Below are 24085 nucleotides of genomic sequence, written 5' to 3' on the forward strand. Positions count from 1 at the left end.
CTCAATATAATGTAAAATTGTCATATGTATATAATGTGTGTGTGAAATTTTTTTATTCTACCTATTGACATATTAAATTTGGGCTAACTTTGACTCTTATATCTATTTAATGTTACCCATTAATTGAAAATAAGTCTTGACATTTCATGCATTATCATTTTATAAGGAAATTTTATTATTTTTGCTAAATTGTAAGATTAGAATGTCCAATTATTCTTTAATCTATATATACACTATGGCTATTTGTAAAGGTCATGACTACTTTTTAACCAAAAAAAAAAATGTGTTAACTAAACAAAAACATCCAAACTGAATATTCTCATATTCTTATTCTTTATAGCATTCTTCCAAGTTTAAGAATTATGGATATTTTTGGCTGATACCACATAATTTTGTTAACCAGATTGATATGGCATTGTATTCAAAATTTCATGCAAGTATTTCAAGTCCTCACGGTATGGATGAATCTGATTTTTCAAAAAGACCCTCCTATCATGCACATGAAGCCTTGGCCCATTTCGATTTCGAAGGTCAGGTCTGAAAGACCTTTTGATAGCTTGGCCCCTCCCCCCTTATAACCATAATAGCATGGAATCATACCATGCTCAGGCATGATTCATTGCCACCCTTGGATCACCTTGAGCAAAGTAAGAATCAAGGCATTTGTGGAATTTGACAAAGGAAAGGAATAAGATTTATGCAATTAAAAAGGGGAAAGAATGAATCAAGCCACAACTAGACACAGCTTGATTCATGACCCGGATGAGGCCTACTATGTGATCCATATGTGCCTTGTTTCATTGCTAGCATACATGCGACTGGGTCTAACTTGATCCATAACCGGAACTTTCTTTACTTGCCACTTCCCTCTCTCGATTCTTACCGTAGTTTTTCCATTCCTCATATTTTCATTGCCTTTTTTCACACCACTATGCAATTGGTCCATATTGCTATTCTTTGATATACTAAAATGCCCTTGCATGGGAGTAAAATTGAATGGTGGAGTGCTGTAATTTTGCAACTACATGTCAATCTAGGCCAATCTCATTTAATAAAATGCTAGCAGGATGTCGATGTTCAATTGAATTTATGCACATATTGAGTGGCCTTCAAAATGTAGACAATTTAACTGAAGTGCATGCTCAGTTTAAATTAATGATTGCATGTTTGTACAATTGTATGCCATCATAATATCTCTGAAGTACTAGCTTCATGAACTCTCACCACCCTTTCAATGATGAAATGATGTCACGACTACGCATTTTTAGGGCTATAGTCCAGGTTGGTCCACTTCGAACATTGAGAGGCGCAAAATTTAGAAGGCAAGAAATTCGACAATTACTTGCGATCTTCTTAAATATATGCACAGGTCTTTCATGGAAGTTTCTTTGTAAAAATGTGAGGTTGAAGAGGTCATTGATTTTTTATTTTATTTGATAGAGTAGATTAATATTCTTAAGCATATTTGTATTGCATCATCGAGTTCAAAGTATAGTTTGCATTGGTCTTCAAGTTTTATTTTAGCGAACCTTTATTTTAACTTCTAAAAGAATACCTTACATTATTTTTTAATTTCATACCAATTTTACTCATGGGATGTTAAAGCATGAGGCCATCAATATTTCTCCATCTTGACATGAATGTCTATATAACTTAGTAAATATAGTAATGAGTAAAAAATATATTAACTAATATCATGATACGACCATATTAAAATTCGAAAGGTTGAGTAAAATAATTAACTTGAAATATGAATAAAGGAAAAATAGAATTAAACTAACATTTAGAAAAATATGTGGAAACTATAGTCTTGGAGCCGTACAACAAACATGTATTTTGCTATTTCTATGTAGACTTCATCTACAATTACTGCCAACTATTTTATTTTATGAGAAAATGACACAAATGGTCCTTGAACTTTCATCTAATGTTCAATTTCATCCCTGAACTTTCGATTTGCTCAATTTGGCCCATGAACTTTCATCTAATATTCAATTTCATCCCCGAGCTTTTGATTTGCTTAATTTGGTCCATGAACTATTTGAAAATTGACCAATTTTGCCCTTCAGCTAGTTAAAGTTAATGAAATTGGCTTACATGACTTTTAGTCTCTTAAATATATAATAAAAAAAGGACACGTGGAATATCCATATGGAAATTACCTTTAAAATAGGTCAAATTATGGCCATCCAATATATATAAAAATAAATATATAAAACCACTTGTTCTCTCTACTTTTGTGATAAATGCTCTCATCTCTAGCTGACCCATAATTTATTTTCCTTTTTTAAGATATAAATTGACTAATAATTCTAGTAATCCAATGTAGTTCCACATCATCAATTAATGCTCAACGTCATCACTTTAACGGTTTGAACAAACGGAAGGACTAGATGGAATATTTGTTAATAGTTCAAAGACCAAATTGAGCAAATCAAAAGCTTAGGAATGAAATTGAACATTAGATAAAAGTTCATGGATCATTTGTGACATTTTCTCTTATTTTATCTATAAAGGGGTAAGATGGCCACGTCACCAACATATGAATTCACCAGCCCATAAACATCTCACTCTGCAATTAGGCTAATTAGGCCTGCGCAAAGAAAGGAGAATTCTTGAAGACAATGGCAAGAACTTTCTATCATTCTACTTAGTTGAAATTAAAATGTTGCCTGTGTATCAAAATATATGATCTAAACTATAGATTAAGAAAGGCGTATCATGAAACGGTTATGAACTAGAAAAGAGATTACTAAAAAAATTATCTCTCATAAAAACATGAGAAGCACTGACGTTGAGAGATTCTATTCAAAAAAAAAAAAGGCTAATAAATTGCAAGTAACTCGAAAAAGGAAGAAAATAAAAGCAGAAAGAGTACACTGTATCATCAATTCATCACAATTGTACAAAGGAGGCATAGTTAGGAATTCTAAATTCAAGTCAGCATTGCAAAAGGCCTAAAATGACATTTTCAGTGTTTTAACTTAATCAACTATTGGATTAGTGGTATATGTTCCTTTGTTGTTTCTTTTTCGGTTATGTTTCTTTACCAAGTGGAGTATATATATGTCCACATGATTTCGAACTTAACTTTTCCTTATCAATAAATCCTGGTTTGAGACATTGAACCATGAAAGCTCTGAAAAAAATGGCATATCACATTCTTCCTGCACTACATCAAATCCACTTGGCAAAAGAAATTAGAATGCGAGGTAGTGTTAGGCGACATCTGTATTGGAATTTGAGATATGCTAGTGATGAATTACGCTCTGGATCTAACACCCCCACCCCCACCCTGCGCGAGGGGGACGGGGGGCATCTCTTCATATGAGTTGGCTACATCACGAACTTGAAAAAACAGATGCTCCAATTCATTGCGAACTTGAAAAAAAAAAAAAAAAGATGCTGGATAGCTAATTGATGAGGATTGACGAGGGGGGAGACACGTTGGACTTGGATTGACCCTACATGTAGGCTGTTTGATCTCATATGTATCTTAAAGAGGAGAAATGTAATGAACATTGTTAACACTCAAATTTTTGTAGATCATTCGGATATTCATTTTTTGTCAAAATATAAAAATACCAACAAAAAAAAAGGGTAAAAACGACAAAAATATAGTAATAAGAAAGAAAATAAAAACGACAAAAATATAGTAATAAGAAAAGAAAAATAAATAAATAAATAAACATGAAAATAGATAAAATAAAATAAAATAAAATTCGGGTAGGCCATTTATGCCTGGCCCGGTTACTGAGAAAATTTCCGGCCCACTCGGGCTTAGTTCCTGAATTGGCCCAATTTTCCTCTAACTTTTCCTATTTTGTTCCAGCCCAACCCTTATCCTTTGGTTTTTCTTCGCCCTTTCTCAGCCCAATTTGTTTCCTCAAAAGCCCGGCCCTTTGTCCTTATCCTCCTTTGCACGCACACCTTGGTGAGAACAGAGCGTATGTGACGCAGGGAGAAAATCCTGTTTTGGATAGGCGTCGGCCATTGAAGTGGGGAGAAGCTGCAGGGAGCTTGGCTGAAGAGAAGAGAAAGGATCGACAAAAGGTGGGGGGAAGAAAAAATCTCGTTCGAAGAAGGAGAGACCACTGCTTCATCTCTGCTCTATTTTGTTCGGTTTTGCTAAAGTTTAGAGGATTAAACTTAGCCAATGAACTCACGAGCAAACCTTGCTAAACTGAGATCGTTTTCGTCGAGATTTATGCTGATCTAGAGGTTGATGCACCGCGTTTAGACCGATTACAGCATCAAATTTGTTCTCGGAACTTTACACAAAAAGCGCACGCCACCTGTTCGATGATTTGCGCATTAGACGTTTTGAATCTGACTTTGCATTATCGGATGTTTGATGTTGTTTAGATCCGTAATGGTTCGTGTCCAGTACGCTAACTGCTGCGCTCCTTTCCTTTTGGGTGCAAATCATGCTCATGGTGCCGTTTGAACGTGGTCGGAGTCTAAATCCATCCTTGTTTCTCTTGGCGACGATCGCGATTAGCTAAGGCCGTGTTAGATCCCTCTACCTCTGTTCGAAGCACTTGTGTTTCGTTCAGTTCTGGATTGTTGTGTGCGGCTGTTAAGTTAGAAAGGAATTCTGTTTCGGTGGAGGATGTGTGGGGGTTACCGTAGTGTAAGCCGTCAGCGGCGAAGGTTTGACGACGGTTGGAGATGATCGGCAGTGACGGTTTGGTGACGGTGGGCGAGGTTGGCTCCCGACGTTGGAATTTTTTTAGATTTTGAAGTGCGTTGGTGTGGTGAGCTTTGAGTTTTTCCATAGAGAAGATTCGGCAAGTTGCAGGGGGAGAGACTGGCTTCGGGAAGACGACGGCTTAAGAAAGGGGATGAAGGAATTTTTTTTTTTATTTTTAAAAAGGCTTGAGAAATTTAGGTTTAATCCAACGCGGGTCGGGTCCAGATAGACGGATTGGGTTAGCGAGTCGAACCAGTAAAACCGGCTCGAATAACGTAAATAAATAAATAAATAAGAAAAATAATGAAAAATCATTCAAAAAAAATAAAAATAAATCAAAAAAATTTCAAAAAACCTTGAAAAATCCAGAAAATTGGAATTCCTTAAAAATTTTGCTAGTTCTTCAATATTTTTTTCTCTTAAAGTTTGGAAAATCCTAAAAAAATTAAAACCCAAAATTGAATAAGTTTTTATGTCTTTACAATAAAGACTTTCGGATTGTCATTTTCTTTTAGAGATATTAGGCTGCTTGTGTGTTTTTACTTCAATTATACACGATTGCACATTTTAATAACTTGAGTTTTTTTATTTTTTATTTTTTTGAGAATGGTTAGGATGAAACCTAAAAATCTTTGATAAGTTGCTATGACATTAGTTAGCACATAATCTAGTTAGGTACTGAAAGAGCATTAATCTTAAGACTAATGTAATCAAGTACCCATTCTAAGATCTTTGATCATGCATGAAATGAGATATTCTCCTGTATGTCATTAGTTTTCTAGTTGACCTAAATAAGTAAGGGCGATTCTTTACTTAAAAATTTATATATAATTAATTGAATGAAAACCAATGGTCTAACGTCTCGTGAGGTATGAGTTTTGGAGAATCCAAGTCAACTAAGGGCTGTTGGCCCAAATTTGACAATACCCCTAAACATAATTCCTTTCATAGCGAGGAATAGGTCGCAGCAAGCACTGCTATGATATTTCACTAATAAAAGAGCGTGCTATGAACACAAACATGTCTTGAAAAAAACTACTAGTAACACCACCAAGTTCTTGTGATAGTATTTTGGACCAGCAAAAACCAAGGTATATGTAATTTAAGGTATATGTAATTGAGTCCCTATTTGTCAACAAGGTGTGGAACCTTCCGAATTTTCGAGCTCCACGGTATTTCCCCTTTCCAGTCAAGGTTTGATACTTTACCGGTCATGCTCGAGGGATTTATATCTCTGAAGCACTATCATCAAAATGTTATTGCATGAGAAACGGAGTTCCCTTTGTGTTTTAAAACCTTGACGGGGCCACAAAAATTGGAAGCTCGAGAAGCACCAAACTTGGATCCCTCCTAAGAACAAAGTGATAAAATTGTATCGTAGCTCCAAAGGGAGGAAAACAAGACTAGAAGAGAGTGCACCCACGAGTTCACCACAACTAAAGGAAGGAGGAATAATTAGGAAATTCGGGGCCCGAAGTGACAGCTCCCAATGTTCCACTCCAGTTAAATCTGGTATGCTTACCAGCAATACCAATGATGGGAGACATCGAACATTGAATCATCCCTCTCAATGAGCTCAAAAATGCATACGTTTACTAGATACAAGCGAGTTTCTATCACGGACACGGACCAACTAGGTGCCTGGAATGCCACTCGAATGGGTCGATGGATCCTCAGCTTCACATTGCACGATCTGTCACAATACCTAAGAGTTATGATGTGATTATATCCCTCAATATGTTCCTTGTAGAATCCAAAGGAATTGTCTGCCTAGATACATATTTGAACAAGCGATTCGTGATTATGAAAGACCATAATTATAGGATACACAAGATGTAAATTCGTGGCACTTAGCAATAATTGCTAGCTTCAAGAGTTCTAATCAGCAGCCTTAACTATAAGATAGAGTGCCTTGTCAAAATTTGTGCTTTTAGACTATATAGAGGTTATGTAATATAATCTCGAATCTTAACCACAGGTATAAGGGAAAAAACAAACAAATTGAAAACTCGAACATTGACCGTATGGAGAATTCCACCGTTTGATCATGCATGTATCTAAAGATGAAAGATTTACTGGACAATGGTATCCATGTCTTGTTAGTTGACTTAGTATAAATGATTTAGCATAGATTGGTAATTGGTATTACCATGGAAAATCAGAAAAAGATTGATTTAATAAATTAACATCCCCTGCACTATAGAGCTAGTGACTGACCAATTCATCATGATCTGCACCACCAAAATATTACGTTACCATTCAACATCTGGAAATCTCGTTAAAGAGCATAGAATAATATGGAATGAGAACTTTAAGTGACGCTAGTTTGAACATTTAATTAGTGAATTAATTAACTCACTCTAAAAGACTAAGGGCGGAATAGAAGTAAATTCTGTCACGGAAATCAAAATTTAGACAAGTTGCTTAAATAATTTTCGCATCATCTTCACCTAGTAATATGAAGAGCTACACCTTCGGACCGTCATGGTGAGCAGTTCGGACTTAACTGAGAACAAGGTAAATGTGGTTCAATCCTCATTCCTAGACGGGCTGTGAAATCCTCAGGATATTTTGCTTTCATGATTTCCATTTTTGGTGAGAGAAATTTGTTCCCAAGATATGATGTCTCGCCGCTGCTCAACGAATAATACATCTTTGAAGCACTCTTCTCGAATGTTATTATGCGAGAACTGTCCTTTTTATATTTGGCAACTATGATGTGAACATGACCAATGAGCTAATGCTCTATGAATCTGCGCCGCTCTTTTCATAGTGAAACCATGTCATCATATCGCATTTCTAGTTCTATAGGCCGGGTTGAACCACTCACAACCTTGAGAAGCACCATGTTTGAGAGGTCCTTTACATATTTTTTTGGGAAACTTTTGGAATTCCCTAATTTGAAAAATTTTAGAGTTACAAGCCCATGACGCTAACTCATCATAGTCAAAACGAAAGTGCAGAAAATAAGGGAAGAAAACTGAGAAATTTTAAACTCTGCAAGCATCGATGAATGATCAGTTTCCAAAAGAGGTGTGCTTCGGTGTAAGTGTGGATTAAAGCAGGAGAAATCCACCCTGAGAATGATTAGGGACGCGATGACGTAGCACAGTCCATTACTTTTGGCTATGGGACCGTCGGGTTTGGCTGGACAAAATTGTCATGCCAAATCAAATGGTGGACATCAATTTATCTTGATCCTATAGTTGAGATGCTTTGTCATCCAACGGTCGATATCAATTTGCAAGAAGTGAGCACATGACATTCGGAAAAGAATTACGCTACCTATCTGGGGCAAATAAAATCAGTTCATCAGTTGTCTTGTGTTCCATCTAATTTATGCTTTCATTTGTTAGTTCGGCTATCATGTTGTTCTTGTGTCACTAGCTATTACGTTAAGTTTGGTGAAAGAAAAAAGACTGTCGAATTCTGTTATATCACTGACATTAAATTTGTAAAAATTTTGCAATTAAGCCATGCGCAAGGACAAACTAGTTCAAATTATGCAGATACGATCAAATCTTAACGCTTTTAGGTTGTGCGATAAAATCCTAAAATTCGTTAAAAATATTGACAAGTACTTCACATTATTACAGCTAAAATTAATTTGTGGTCTTTTCCTCTAGCACTCACGGGATGGCGGCACACCAGTTAGCAGAAGGACCTCGGACCAAACCCCTACTGTGATTAATCCTCGTCGGTGGTGACGAGGGGTGCACCACTATATTTTGCTAAAATGGTGCTCATCTGACGGTATATTTCCTAGAAGTAGTTAAAAGCAGCATTATCAGGTTATATTGTTGGTCATGATTGACGAAGCTAACTAAACTACTCGGTTGCACCTGTTGGGTGATATCTAGAATTTGATTGCACTTTCATTAAAAGTTTTCAAAGTTTATGGTGCATTTATCTCTACTCTATATAGAGGCATTCCTTGTGTGGACACAAAAATCATGGACGATAAACTTGTAGATATATATGTGTGTATTTAAATATCATGTGTTTAAAAGATATTTAGTCTAATTATCTTAGTCGATTCTCTTGGATTTTTTTAGTATTTTATCAATTAGTTAGATTTGCAAATGCAATCTATCCAAATTTATGTATAGTTAACATTTACTTCATAAATGAGTTCCAATGATTAAATTTACTTATATCGTTTAAGTATGTGTATAGATGAATATTATTGATTTGTCTAGTATAACAACCTAAGGTAATAACTATTGCAGAACTATTTTTAAAAAATGTTGAAAAGATATTTAATATCTAAGAAAGTAAAGGAATACGTACGACGTACCATTTGCTTTTTTTGTGCCCCGCGTCTTTCCGGAACAGCGTATCCAGCCGAGTGTATAGATGAACGAAGCAAAGTAGGGATGGCAGGAGGGCGGTTCAGTCGGGCCCACTACGGCCCAGATCATTTCGTGCCACCTCCTTTGTATTTTTGTGTTAATTTTTTGGGGCCCAGTAGAAATTTTCTTTTAATCATTAATATTTGAAAAAAAAAAAAAATTCTAAGGTGGAGACTCTCGTCGTCGAGGGAGAAGAGAAAGACTCTCCTTATTCTGTAACGTCCGTTGCGGTGAGCTCAGCCATCGCAAAGCCTACACCCCATTTCCTCCTCTTCTTCCCCCCACCTCCCTCCCTCCGTCTTCTTTCCATCACCACTTCAAATCTGAAGAGGAGAAAGATGGTCCAAGTTGATATCACTGGAGAATCGCTCTTTATTGTCTCGTCAGATTCTATTCTCCATCGCAGAAAGACTCTCCAAAAAGCGACCTTCATCAAACGCTTGCATTTTCTGCTGAAAGATTCCCCACAGATTGACAATGTCAGTGCCCGATCGTTTCGAATTTAGGGCTTTTGTCGACGGCCGGAAAGGCCCCAAGTCCAAACTCCAGTCGGTGTTCGACCTTCATGGCGAAGATCCGAGCGGCCTTGTTTCCTGCCGAGGTCGCCAAAACTCGTAATCCTCCAATTCTTCTGCTTCAGGCCGACCCTTCTTTGCGAATTGGTCTTTTTTCTGATCTGACTGCGGTGGTACCGGAGAGTGAGACGCTTCGGATTCCAGATTTGTAGTGGCGGTCGGCGATGAGGACAGATGGAATTGAGGGTGATCTTATAATGGCAGCACCTTAGGCTATGGCATTTCGTTGTGAAGTATGGCGCTTTGGGATTATTTGTGCGAGCATGAAAGGGGGGAGATTGGGAGCGTTTGCAACTTCCTCTGATTGAGGATGAAGACAAGCTTCGGACTGCATTCACTGTGACCGCGGTATCTGCTTTTATCCCCCTAAATCTATTTTTCAATCCGTGAGTTTTTTTTTTTTAATCAAAACTTAGGTGAAGATAATTGACTGGTACTGGTTCCTTCAGGTAGGGATAATCAATTTTCGAAAGTAATGATAGATAACGCGCACTTTTATAGTTCAGTAGAACAATATTGTTTTCTCGAATTCTTGGTTTCCTAATAGCCTTCGATCAGCTTAGTTATTTTCTTTAATCATCTCGTCTCTTGCTTTGTAATGGATGGTAGTTAAGCAATATTGTTATAGGATGCAGAGCATGAGACGACTACAGGCGTATCAACGCGTGACAGGTCGGCAATTGCTTTGGCTCTTGCATCTAGAGATTCCAAAACCTGAAGATTTCAACAGGCCGGGACATGTTAGCATAATCCTATATAAACTTATAAAACTAATAAAAATAAAAAATACTGAGGAAAAACAAAGTCGTCTTGATATTTTTAATAAGAGTGAAGTGAGGCATATCTAGACTTCTTTGAATTTGGAATAGTTTGAGGAATCCACTATTTTATCAAAAAAGGCGAAGAGAGAGTCACAAAAGTTGATTAGGTTTAGGTAAACTGTGATTTCATTTAATGCTCATATATTTTGGACTTTGACATTCTAAACCTATTTCTAATCTATTTTCTAAACATAAATAACTCATATATTGATTCGCCCATTAAACATGAGTCCATTTTGACAAGATCTCCTAAATTGCATGCTATGTTTATTTTAGTGATCGCATTTTTGTATAACTGTGCGTCATCATAATATGTCCCAAGCACTCTCATTGAATAATATCAAGAGGAGTTCTCTTGATATTTAAAAATTGTGATGTGAACATGACAAATGGACTAATGCTCTGTGATTTCCCACTACCCTTTCCACGGCAAAACTGTGTCATTGTTTTGCATTTCTAGTTCTGTAGTCAAGGCTGAACGGGCTAGAGCCTTGAGAAACACCAATTTTTAGATATCCTTTCCACATCTTCTCAAGGAACTTCTTGGAATTAATTCTCTATTATAAAAAAATTAAAGCCACAAGTCCACGACAATAAGTCATCATAGTCAAACCGAAGTGCAAAAAGGAAAGAAGAAAACTTAGAAGTTTCAAATTCTGCAACATGGATGCAAGATCAGTTTCCATAGGCAATGTGCTTCAGTATGGATCCGCATTGAATTTTAGCGATAATTGCTTCATTTCAAAAGTATAAAGCTGGAGAATCCAAACTATAGCCTACACACTTTTTTTTTTTTTTTATCAGCAAACATCATCGCTTGATTTACTATTTAATGCAAGGGAAAATTACACTCGTGAGCGTCGGTGCAAAGAAGATCAAATAAGGCGGGGGATTAGATATCCAGTTCTGGGGTAGGCAACTAGTTCGACATGCCTTCGCTATCCAATCCACGGATCGGCTCGTGCTCCTCTTGCAGTGGGCCAAGGATAGGCCCGGTAGATGATCGAGTTGTGCTCGGGCCCGGTTCAGAAGCGGTTCCAGTTCCCAACTCAGTTCAGTTGAAGTCTTCAACGCGTGCACTAAAGGCAAACAGTCAGAGTGTACTTGAGGAGAGAGAAATCCACGGCTTCTTACGAATTTTAGGGTTTCTTCCATCGCGATCGCTTCCACGTGAAGAGGCGAAGTGGCCTCGACTGTCTTGGCGAATCCATCGATGATGGCAGCTCTGTGCCGGGGAAGTTCTCTTGCTTCGCTGAGTGGTTCATTTCTGTCCAGATCTGATTTGAAAGATGCGTCGAGGTTGATTCGTATCGATCCCGGAGGAGGTGGACACCAGGCTTCAGATAAGGCTTCAGATTTGTTCTTGCCTGTTGGTTTTTTGTTTAGTTCTGTGAAGCTCTCTGCGAACGCCTCTGCTCTGGCTATTGTTTCTTGTGATCTGGGTATTTTATGGTTAAAGATGCTCCGATTTCTTTCCTTCCAGATACTCCATAGTACGACCGCTATGTGGTTAAAATTGCCCGAGGTGACTGGGTTCCGTTTTATGCTGCAGATCCAATCTTCAAATCGGGTGAGTCCAAATCTGGATATTCGTAGATGCAGAGGGGCGGACTTCCAAACCTTGGCTGTCCATGAGCAGAGGAGGAGCGTGTGTTCTAGTGTTTCGACTTCCAGTTTGCACAGGGGGCATATCGGGGAAGGTACGATCCTTTGGTGGTGTAGATTTTCCATAGTTGCAAGGGCGTTGTTGCATGCGTTCCAGAGGAAAATTTTTACTCTGGGTGGGGTTGTGGATTGCCATATAAATTTCCAGAGATCGGGATTGGCTGTGTAAGATGATGTTGCTTGTGTGTTCTGTGATGAGACGGAGACATTTCGGAATGTGAAATAACCGCTTTTTACTGAATAATTACCTGATTTTGTGTGCATCCATACCAGTTGATCCTCTTCATAAGGTAAGCCAATGGGTGTGGCTAGAATTTCACGTACCGTTCTGTCTTCAAACATTGAATGTATAAGAGGCTCATTCCATGTTCCTGTGTCTGGATTGATTATATCCGATACTTTGTTTGGTTCATGGTTTGATGCTGCTCCTCCTATTATGCCGCTTTTTAACCACCTCTCTGTTCTCGATCGATGTTTTTTTTTTCCATTTCCAATCCGGTTCATCACCTGAGGAGCAACTGAATCCCTTGCCTTGATGAGGCTCTGCCATCCCCACGAGGGCCGGGAGCCTCTGCCAGCGTGCCAAAAATCTCCATGTGAGTAATAAAGGCCTTTCAATAATTGAGTTACCAGTAGGTCTGGATTAGTGATTATTCGCCACATCTGTTTTGCTAGCATTGCTATATTGAAAGTTTGTAGGTCCTTGAAACCCATGCCCCCTTCACTCTTTCTGGTTTTTAGCAAGTCCCACTTCCTCCAGTGAATGCCAGCCTTTTTTTCATTGCTTTTCCACCAAAACGCTGCAACTTTTTTCTCGATTGCTTTACAAATCGACGTAGGAATTTTAACGATTGACATGGCATATTGTGGGATCGCTTGAATTACTGCTTTCAGAAGTACTTCCTTCCCTGCTTTTGACAACAGTTTTTTCTTCCAGCTATCCAGTTTGGAGTTGACCCGAGCTAGGATCCATGCGAACATGTCTTTCTTGGATTGCCCCCAGTCTGAAGGTATGCCCAAATACTTACCTGTTTTTGTAATTTCTGGCACTCGAAGTGTTGATGCCATGTTTCTCCTTAGAGCTGTAGGACATCCTTTACTGAAATAGATGCCTGATTTGTTGAGGTTTATTGCCTGGCCAGAGGCGAAACAGTATTGATTTAAGAGGCCAGCCAAGTTTTGACATTCGACAATTGTTCCATGCAGGAAGAAGATAGAGTCATCGGCAAAGAGTAGATGCGATAAGGTAGGGCAGTGGTTGTTTAACTTTATCCCAGTAAGGGTGCCTTCCTGTACAGCTTTCTTCATTAGAATGGAGAGCACATTGGCGACGATGATGAAGAGGTAAGGTGAGAGGGGGTCTCCTTGGCGCAATCCACGGGTAGGTTTGAATGATGGTAAAGGCTCTCCATTTAAGTTTATGCTGAAAGTTACTGTGCTGACGCATTGCATGATCCTCTGAATCCAGAAATCACAGAAGCCTAGTTGTGTTAGACAAGCTTGTAGAAAGTCCCACTCGATGTGATCGTACGCCTTTTGCATGTCTAGTTTTAGGACTGCTTGAAATTTTTTCTTCATGTTACTGGTTCGCAGTCTATGCAGCACCTCCTGAACCATTAGTATGTTGTCCTGAATCTGCCTGCCTCCCACAAAGGCGCTCTGTTCCTCTGCAATTATGTGTGGTAGAATTGGTTTGAGCCTGTTTGTGAGTACTTTGGAGATGATTTTATATAGGAAGTTGCATAGGCTAATTGGGCGGTATTGCTCTAGTTTTTCAAGCTGTGGGACTTTTGGAATCAGTGTAATGAGTGTTTTGTTTAATGCAGGATCAAGCTTACCGGAATTGAAGAAAGACTGTATTTCTAGGAAGATCCCCTTGGAGATTGTTGGCCAATTCTCTTTATAGAATATTCCGTGAAATCCGTCGGGACCGGGAGCCTTTAAAGCTCCTAGCTGTAGCATTGCTGTGGTAATTTCCTCCTCAGTGAGTGGGGCTGTCAAGGTATTGTTCATCCAATCATCAACTAGAGTAGGGATATTCTGTATTATAGGTTGCCAATCACGGAAGCCCACTGAGGTGTATAGATTCTTATAATATTGTGCTATCATCCCCTGTATTTGCTGTTCCCCACGAACCCATACTTCATACTCATTTTTCAGCATGGTTATCTGGTTTCGACTTCTCCTATGAACTGTTGTCGCATGAAAAAACCGTGATCAGTGCAAATAATGATACGGGGCACCTTATTTATTTTTGGCGTGAGGTGTGGGACAGTGGAGTTCAGTAGGATAAAATGGTCTTTGCCAAATCCAACCATTGACATCAATTTTCTTTTATTCAATGGGTGAGATCGTGCATGTAACTTTGTGCCTAAAGAAGCAGGGGACTGCAAAATATCTGTGAATCCGAACCTGCTCTTCTTGTCAGAATAGTAAATAATTGTTATAAGGATGTTGTGGAAATATGAATTATGCACAGTACACTTTATCGCGATTGGTTTACGATTGGAGATCCTATGAAGATATTTATATTCTTTACAATCCAAAAAGGACAAATTAATTGCTCTGTGACCGAGACCGAGATGTTTGATGGTAAGACATTGAAGCAACGTGAGAAAAGGAGCGATGAGGGGTTCGAGAAATAGTAAGACACTCACAAGGTTACATGATGAATGCTCTGTATCAATAGACCGAACCGTGACTAGTTTAGTTGAATGGAGCGATGAGCGAAGGTTTCTTCACAGGATAACTTTAGGCCGGTTTTCATCCGAGAAATATATAATCCCATTTTCTTTATCGATTCTCCTTGAAAGAGCTAAATGCATAAATATATTTTTTTTTAAAAAGTATGTAATATTAAATTTAAAAATGACATGAATTTATGAAACATTTAGCGTAACTTTGACAAATCTTGTGCTCCCAAATGAAGTAATTTAATGCATCCATGTTATCACATCTATTTTTTAGCATCGTATTAGTTATTTGGATTTGCAAGTGCAATGTATCCAAATTTATATTGAGTAAGCATGTGTCTCATTAATACAAGCCTAGCGGGCTCTTGCCAATTCTTTGGCCTGTCAAAACATACGTGGCTTGGGATATTCTAGCTCGAGGACCTGGCCTAGACTGAAGCCAAGCCATTTGGCTTAGACCCAATACGATTGTGGCACAGCCCGAAATCTGAAAAATGTGTGTTTGTTTTTTGTTTTCGTTTTTCCTTTACTTTCCATCAGAAATTCAGATGGCACGTCCTAAAACCAAAAACCTTAAAGACATCAGAACAGGCTAGTAAGGACCTATTTTGCTACTTGCTGGAGAGTGGGGGAGCGTGAGGGAGACCATGACACCAGCGAGCATATAGTGAGTGGTGGGGCTCAACGGTGCCGTGGTGGCTGCTTAACGGGGATTGGATGACTCAATGAGCATGAGAAGAGAGAATGAGAGAGGTTGAGACCAATGTATTCATGAAAAGGTAAAGGTGGCGGAGCCTTCGGGAGAAGGGAAATGAGACATTATTTCTAGTTTATGAACGGGGCGGGTATGGGAGCTTTAATTAAAATCCAAATTGCTTATATTAGACCGAACCAAAAGATTTTTTCGAGGCATGGTGGCCTGGCTTGGGACTATTTTAGCCCCAAAAAAGTTGGCCCTTGATTTTCCGGCCCGTGTTTTTGTTTTTTTTTTTTGGGCACACCCCTGGTTGTAATATTAATAGTAGTGGGATAGTGTTATGACGATTATATGACTCAAGTTTACAATATTGCATTATAAAAATGGATATAGAGAAAGTATTGAGTAGTTAGAATGTACCAAATCTTATGCTGATGTGGTATGCATTTTGGAGGTCCAATCATAAAATGCCACGTGTTGATGACGTGGAATAAATAAAAAATTAAAAATCTCACTCTCTCCGTTTTTTTTTTTTTTTTTGCTCTCTCCGTTCTACGTTGTCCCCAGCCATCCGCAGCCATGAACCTCTGATTTCCAGATCTCTGCGAGCGTCGGCGACTCCGCTGGTGGCCAGAGACCTCATGTTTCCACCGTGAGTTCTGATGACTCCCGCCGGTGGCCATGGACCTTGGATTTCCAAGTTTTCTCCGGCGACTGTGGACCTTGGATTTTCATGTTTTTGCGAGCGCCCAGAATTCCAGATCTGGATGAATGACATCAACAAAGGCCATGGACGAGCGTTGACATCGCTTGTTGGTTTCGTATAATCGTATGAAGAGTTGTTAGATAGATTTGGAGTAGCGCCCATTTCCAGATTTGTACAGACATATTTGATGGCCCTTTAAAGATATCAACCTTGAGTCTTTTTAATATGATGGACCTTCACTCCAGTGTCGTGTGCTTCAATGGCTACGCCATTGATGGTCTCAAAGTGAGATTGACATGAAAGTCTCTAATTTTTTTTTTATGTCCACATCATTGACATGTGGCATTTTTTTATTTGACTTCAACAAAAATGCCACGTCCACCTATGACATGGTGCATTCCAACTACCGAGTACTTTCTTGTGAGGGAGAAACGTAAGTTTAAAGTAGGAGGGGAAAGAGGCCAAAAATTTGCAGTGGGCTATTTATCATAATGTGAATTTATTTCCTAAAATTAGAGGATCCCACCTTTCGACTAATTTTTCCATGCGTGCGCGCACACACATATATGTAGAGAGAGATTTCATACAAAAATTGATTTAAAAAACATCTATATGACATGATATAGGACCAAGAGCGAGATTTACTTAGCCTAAAAACAAAAAATGAATGATGAAGTGCACCGTAGAAAGGACCCTATTTACAAGCCAAACTCAATTGGGTGTTTTTTTACGGTAAACCAAACAAGAACCAAAAGGGAGGACCAAAGGACTATAGGATGACAGTAGTTATGCATCACATAAAATCACAGTTATGTTCATGAGAATTCTATAGGGTCCGATTCTCATGAGAAGTGACCTAGACGCAACGTTTGTGTACAAGGTGTGCAATTGGCGATTAGTATTGTGAATTGGAAGATTAGGTATGAGCTTCATCTCAAGTACTAGCTTATCTAAGGTCCAACACCGCGATCTGAGACTACTATGCTAGTGCTTCTTATGGTGACGCCCAATGGTTTGATTGTATAGCATGCGTTATTGAGTTGGTACAATCAGAATGTGTTATAGATATGACTTTTCACTTATGCTCAAATTAAAGAGTTAAGCCCGTCCAGCGTCGGATTACGGCTTCAATGCAATACGAATTCACTAAACGATCATTTAGTTCATTTAAATTTCAGACGAGGTTGCAAGTCCATTTTTAAGGATAAAGGGTCTCCATGCGTTTTTCCTCCCTTGCGTTGTCGGTTCAATAAGGAGGAAAGAGGCCGCGAAGCTTTAAGATTACAAAAGCTGACAATTAATGAATAAATGAGGGCACATAAGATTCATTGACATGTAAGTAAAGGAGGGGCTTTAGAGTTTCATCCTCGTTGGCAAGTGGATTTTTTACTGGTAATAAATAATTAAGTAACAAAAAATACAGATGAAAGAAAAGAAAAGAGAGGAGAAAATGATAAAAATTCTCAGTTCCTTCGTCGGTCTCTTTCTCCCGATTGCTCCGTCTCATCTCTCTCTCTCTCTCTCTCTCTCTCTCCCTTGATCTAATCTCCGTTCCAGCGATGCGCATTGAGCAGAGAAGAGTCTCCTTCTCTCTCTAAGAAACCAAAAGGGAGTGAAGCTGTCAATTGGAATCTCTCTACAGCGGACGCTCCCCTGCATCCACAAATGGAGCTCCCACTAGCTATTCATCCAGATTAAAAAACATCGGTTGCAATGTGGAGGAGGGAACCGAGTCTGCAAGGAAGGTGTTCTGTGGAATGACAAAGCTGGGCTTCGTTTCGAAGAATACCTTTTTCAAGAGGGAGAATTAGTGAGCTTTATCTGGCGGTGAGAGCAAGTTCGAGTTCGAGAGCACAAGATGTGGTCGATTGTAAGGCGAAAAGCCACTGCCAAAGGCTTGAATGCTCTGTTGTTGAGAGAGAGGTTGCGGAAGAGTCGTGCTGCAGAGATGCGGGTTGCAGAATTATTGTGCTGTGATGAAAGAGATGAGTGTGAGAGAGGGATTTAGCGCTTGATTGCATTTTTGGGCAATTGTACATCATCATAATGGGACTTTCAGGATCATACGGTTCGAATAAATCAATAATCATCTTCTCATGCAATGTTAAGTATCCTTGCAGTAGGTCTTTGCTGAATGCGAAGCAATACACAATCAGGTCATCAAAAGCAAATTACTCAATCTCATAGCAGCATTTACAATATGCATATAAAACAAACCCAATGAAAACCAACATCACTAACACCTTTTCCACCAAAAAGAGAAGATTGATAAAATCCTTTGTTTGAAGAAAAAACAAGGAATCTATTTACACTTAATCAATCGAAACAACATGCATAGAATAGTTAGGAAGCCAAATCTCTTCAAATTTCTCACACAAATTGATAGTGTAGTGCCCATTTCGAATTTAGGGCTTTGTCAATGGAAAAAGCCCCGAATCCCAAACTCTAATGGGTTAAAGTGTCTTCCTTGTGCTACCAATCTTCCAATTGGACTTACTCGCTTTTGACTCATAAGGGAACCCTATCTCATGTTTTGCTTATGCTCTTGTGTTCCATTGATGCAACATTTGTCTGGAATCACCACAAAACTTGTCTCCGCTTAATAAAAATCAAAGATGAATTTCGGTGAAAGATATTTTGTCGATGATCCAATTTCGATGCAAAAATGGGGGCAATGAGATTAATTAAAAAAAAAAATACACTCTCCATCTCCTTCTCTTCCGTATCTCTCAATTTTGTTGAAACTTCACGATTCCTTCATAGTTTTTTGGATCACGTTAAAACTTCATGAGGACGACGAGAGAGTTGAAGCTCATTTTCCTCAATAGCTCTCTGGTTTATGTCAAAAGTCAACGAAAGCAGCAAGAGACTCGAAACTCATTCTACTCCATAACTCTATGGTTCAAGTTAAAGGTGCACAAAAGTAGCGACAGAGTCGAAGCACTATACTTTTGAGTGTTGCGAAGTTGAATAATCATATTTGCTTCCTTACTAGATTTGGCATTTGCTGGCAGATCTACCGCATTGATGTTACTAGAGTTTGTTCATTTCTTGTTATAGTTGAATGTGTGGATCTAGAATGCTGCAATGAGCTCTTTTGCTATTTCATATTTAGATAGTGCAATAATCATGGATTGATTGATAAAGCTCATTTACAATTTAAGATTTAGATAGTACAATAATCACGATAATTGATGGAAGTTATCTTCGTATGTACATTCGTGTTTTTTTAGTTGTGAATCGTGAAAGATTCTTACCATCTCTATTTGTGTATTTTCAGGTTTGCACCAAATAATGGATATAATACGATAAGAAAGTATCTAGTTTTATTACTGCTATTAGTCAAATAGTGGATAAGATATAGCAAAATAGTTTATATCCTAGTCTATATTGTCCTATTTTGACTAAAACTTGAAATGGCAAAATGCAGCTTTAATGATGGCTACGGTTGAGTTTGAGTTGGCTTGATTCTATTAATTTGAGAAGTTAGTTGTTACCTAACGTCCCATGCATTCAATGCAAATTTGAGTCTTGAAAGCAAAAGAAAATCCTAAGGGACGAAAGGACAAGGTGGTCCGATCTTCATTTTGACTATTTACAATCAAGCACGCGGTACCGTTCATCTTATAGCGTGTAAATATGCCTAACTAAAGTAGGAACACGAAAGATTGCTGATATCCAAGTGGTCCATTGGATACAAAATTCGAGATGCAAAGAGAATGGCATAAGAGATACGAAACAAGTTGACTTTCGAATGGTTTGATCTTTGATTACCCCGAAAAGGTTCATGAAACTGACTTCTTCGCACGCCGACAATGTAATCGACCTTTTCATGCAAGTGTTAGAGCCTCTTTTAGCTGTCGTTTTTAAGAACCATCGAATGAAGAAATGCTTGGCGAAAAGATGCTTGCACAGGCTAAGATCCATATATGCCAGAGCCTCGCGCAATCTCGCCTGAAAATTATAAATCGGACACTCTCGCACCTCCCCCTTCCCCACCATGCAAACAAAAGCTTCGATTTTTAGACTACTCCTTTAGATTCTGATTCGTGTTTTTATCCATTCAAGATGTACTGACTTCGTACGATCCGGCACTGTCGTGATTCTCCCGCCATTCCATCCGTACTGAAAATTCCCTCCTTTTCGATCTTCACTCAGGCATGGGGTCCCTGGAGAACGGCTCCGACGAGCCCCTGACACCGGTGGGGCGCCTGTTCCTCCAGAAGGAGATAAACCAGGTGATCTACTGCGCCTTTGGCATGAGGCAACCCCTCGATGTGGACGCCCTCAAGTTGGCGATCCAGAGCTGCCCCATGTTTATGCACCCCAGGTTCTGCAGCCTCTTGGTGCGGGACTCCGCAGGTCGAGAGCACTGGAGGAGGACCTGCGTGGACATTGACCGCCATGTCATCCTGGTCCACGGCCCCATTGCCGAAGGCCTCTCTGACGAGGCGGCGGTCAACAAGTACCTCGCCGACCTGTCCACTGACTCGCCGGGGCTCATGGGCGACGACAAGCCCCTATGGGACGTCCACCTCCTGATGGCCCACCAGTGCATGGTGTTACGGATTCACCATGCACTTGGTGACGGGATCTCACTGATTTCCTCGTTCCTGGCAGGGTCCCGGCGGGTGGACGACCCTGAGGCACTACCGACGATCGGTCCTCCATCATCAACGACGAGGAGGAGGAGCGACGGTGGGGGCGAGTGGTGGAAGGCAGTAGTGAGGGTGTTGGAGGTGGTGTGGTTCACGGTGGTTTTCGTAGTGGAGTTTGTGCTGAGGATCATGTGGGTGAGCGATCGGACGACGCCGCTGAGTGGTGGCGCAGGGGTGGAACTCTGGCCGAGGAAGCTGGCCACGGCGAGGTTTTCGATGGAGGATATGAAGGTGGTCAAGTCAGCAGTCGCTAATGCGGTAAGCTCCATGTGTTTATCACCCAAAAAGAAAAATTGCACCGCTGATTCAATACTTTCCTAATTTGTTCAATCTTCACTTTATACACAATTTTTTTTTCCAATGCCATCCTTATTAATATTTTTGTTCAAATTGAACTTTTCATTTAAAAAAAGGTATGACAAGCAGTTGAATGATGATGTAATGGAGCCATTGCGTATTTATAATTTTTTTTAGTAACATAAAAACAACCATATTTAAAAAGGTTACTATTACGAAAAATTTTAAACGGTATAACTGTGATAAATTTACTAAAAAACTAAAAATTTAAACTATGAGAAAATTGCCCCTAAGTAATTTAACCACAAAAACTCCTAAATTGACATATTTGTGATAAATTTATAAATCAATACACCTCTGACAAACGGAGGATAAAATCACAAATTGATACATTCATCAATTGTCACTTATCATTCAACTCAGTAATTTGATAGTAAAATTTAACGGAAACTAATAAAGATAAATTTGTCATGGGCGTATTAGTTTGGGAATTTTGGTTGTCAAAAAATTAATTTGTAGTAAATTTGTTATAGATGTACAAGTTTAAGGTTTTTCGTGGTATCAACCCCATTTAAAATGCAAAAAATAAGAAAAGTTGAAGCTTATAAAAAAGAGCAATAGAAACCGCAGATCCCTAACAGGCGCTGTTGCCAATTTCGGGGGCTGGCCGGGTTCGCTCGATTGACCGCTGGGGTCGACTGATCTTGACAAGTGCTCGCCAGGGGTTGCACGACTCTCTCGAGCGCGACCTATACTCCATTCATTGGTCATTTATCTTTTGAGGAAGAATACTACATGCTTTTCTTGTATTTCATGACTACCAATGCATTTTGTTGGAGTCAACTTCCAGATGATGAATATTCCATGCTGATACCAAATGATGATGAATCTCATTCACTGCTCCAAATGCAGACCATTAACGATGTTCTCTTGGGGATCGTATCAGTCGGCTTGTTCAAGTACATGGACCACCAGTCTCCCAATGGTAAAAAACGAACAGCATTTCCGCACATACACTCTGATTTTTGTCGATTCAAAGATGACGAATCTCAGACGACTAAAAATGCTCATTTGCCTTTGTCAGCCGTGCAAGAAGGGACTCGAATAAAGGGAGTGGCGATTGTGAACTTGCGAGAACAACAGGGATTGCAGGCGGGTCTCGCTGCTGTTCCTCGTTTCTCTTTTCTTTCATGATCTCACTTCCTTTTTCGCCTTTTAACTGAAGTTGACTGAATCAAGTGTGATGTGGTATTAACCAGGAACTATCCAATTTGATGGAAGGCAACCAGGGACTGAGGTGGGGCAACAAGTTCGGGACTATCCTCCTCCCCGTTCACTACAGCAGAAGCTGTGGTGACCCTCTCGAATACCTGAGAAAAGCTAAGTCGATGATGGCCCGGAAGAAGAAATCCCTGGAGGCTCACTTCTCCTACAAAATCGGGGATATGGCCATGACTTATCCAGGAGCACATGTAAGGATCAGTTCGCGCTTCTGCAATTCGGAAAACAGAACGACAATAAGCTGACAAATGCGCAATCTGTCTCTGTTTTTGCTGATGCAGGTCGCAAGCCTGCTCAACTACAGAATCTTCTGCAACACCACGTTCAGCATCTCAAACATGTTTGGGCCGCAAGAGGAGATCACGTTTGGGGGGAACCCCATCACGTACATAAGGGTGAACGTCTCGAGTTTACCCCACGTAAGGCTCCAAAATACTCACGCCTCATCGTTTTTCTCTTTTCCTTCTTTTTCTGCGGTATCTAGAATGAAATCTTTATCAGGACTGATGTGGGGTGTTTGAGAGGCGATGCATGCAGGCACTCACGATGCACATGGTGAGCTACGCGGGGAGGGCGGACATGCAATTTCTGGTGGCCAAGGACATCATCCCCGACCCTGATTTTCTGGCCAAGTGCTTTGAGGATGCTTTACTCAAAATGAAAGCAGCAGCTTCTACAGCCCTGAACTCGAAGAAGTAAACAGGGAAACGTTCCTGTGAGGTTAGGAGGGGAAAATCTGTATTTTATTCTTATACATGTGGGATTATACGCGGGGATAAAAAGAATCGATCCCATTTATATGATGTTCTATTGGGACGAGAATAACCATTTTAGGCCATTGATCCGAATTTCGTCTTATGTCTTACTTGATTGATGAAGTTAGTAGGTGTTGCTTGAGCTTAGGATCCATCCGCTCTATGTTGAGCTCCAAGCAATTGAAAAGAGAAATGAAGAGAACAAAGTCGATTGTATGGCAAATAAAGCTAGGTACACTAAATTTTAAGATGATGGGACAGGTTTATGTTATTTGAATGTCCACTTATGTCTACCTTTGATCACATCACTTTAACACACAATTTCTCTATCAATCTTGCGCACCTAACGTCAAAAATTATTGCTCGCCGTATTTAGTTGGCTTAACAGCCATGCTTTGATGATGTACGTCAACCGCTCCTTCTTAAGATCAGAACCTGGAGAAGATACACAGCAGAAAAGATAACATGAAAGAAAAATTAAAGCCGGAAGAAGGGACAATCGCAAAAGGAAGCTACAGACTCCTAGAATGGCATTATCAAGCATGAAAAACGAATCATTCAAAATAAATGAATAGCATCTCATAAGAGGAGATTTATCAGCATTAGAACAAAAGGAAAATCCATTTACAGAAACCTATTCGTTTGTAGCTGATTGCCAAAACTGTTTGATTGATACCAAATAACATTGTCTCTAGAAAAGACCCAGGACGAACTTAATTGCTTTGTCCCATGCAGATGTACTTTTATCTATTATAACTAAGATTTAACCCGATCCTTCAAGTATCTTTACAAATATCATATGTCATTTATCAATTCGACATGACTCTCCCTGCTGCAATCTATATAAGACCGCCACAAATTTGGAGAAAATAGGGTACAAATAACATAGCCA

General features: G+C 39.4%; 1 protein-coding gene across 1 annotated transcript; it reads left to right on the forward strand.

Moving 5' to 3' along the window:
- The first annotated feature begins 20362 nt into the window (after positions 1 to 20362).
- On the forward strand, positions 20363 to 22683 carry LOC120295909 (O-acyltransferase WSD1-like). Its single transcript, XM_039317525.1, has 3 exons — positions 20363 to 21118; positions 22070 to 22309; positions 22417 to 22683. The coding sequence occupies exons 1-3, from the start codon at positions 20363 to 20365 to the stop codon at positions 22681 to 22683; spliced, it is 1263 nt and encodes a 420-aa protein (XP_039173459.1).
- The last annotated feature ends 1402 nt before the right edge of the window (positions 22684 to 24085 follow it).

This window comes from Eucalyptus grandis, chromosome 7 (genome assembly GCF_016545825.1).
Source record: "Eucalyptus grandis isolate ANBG69807.140 chromosome 7, ASM1654582v1, whole genome shotgun sequence".
NCBI lineage: Eukaryota > Viridiplantae > Streptophyta > Magnoliopsida > Myrtales > Myrtaceae > Eucalyptus > Eucalyptus grandis.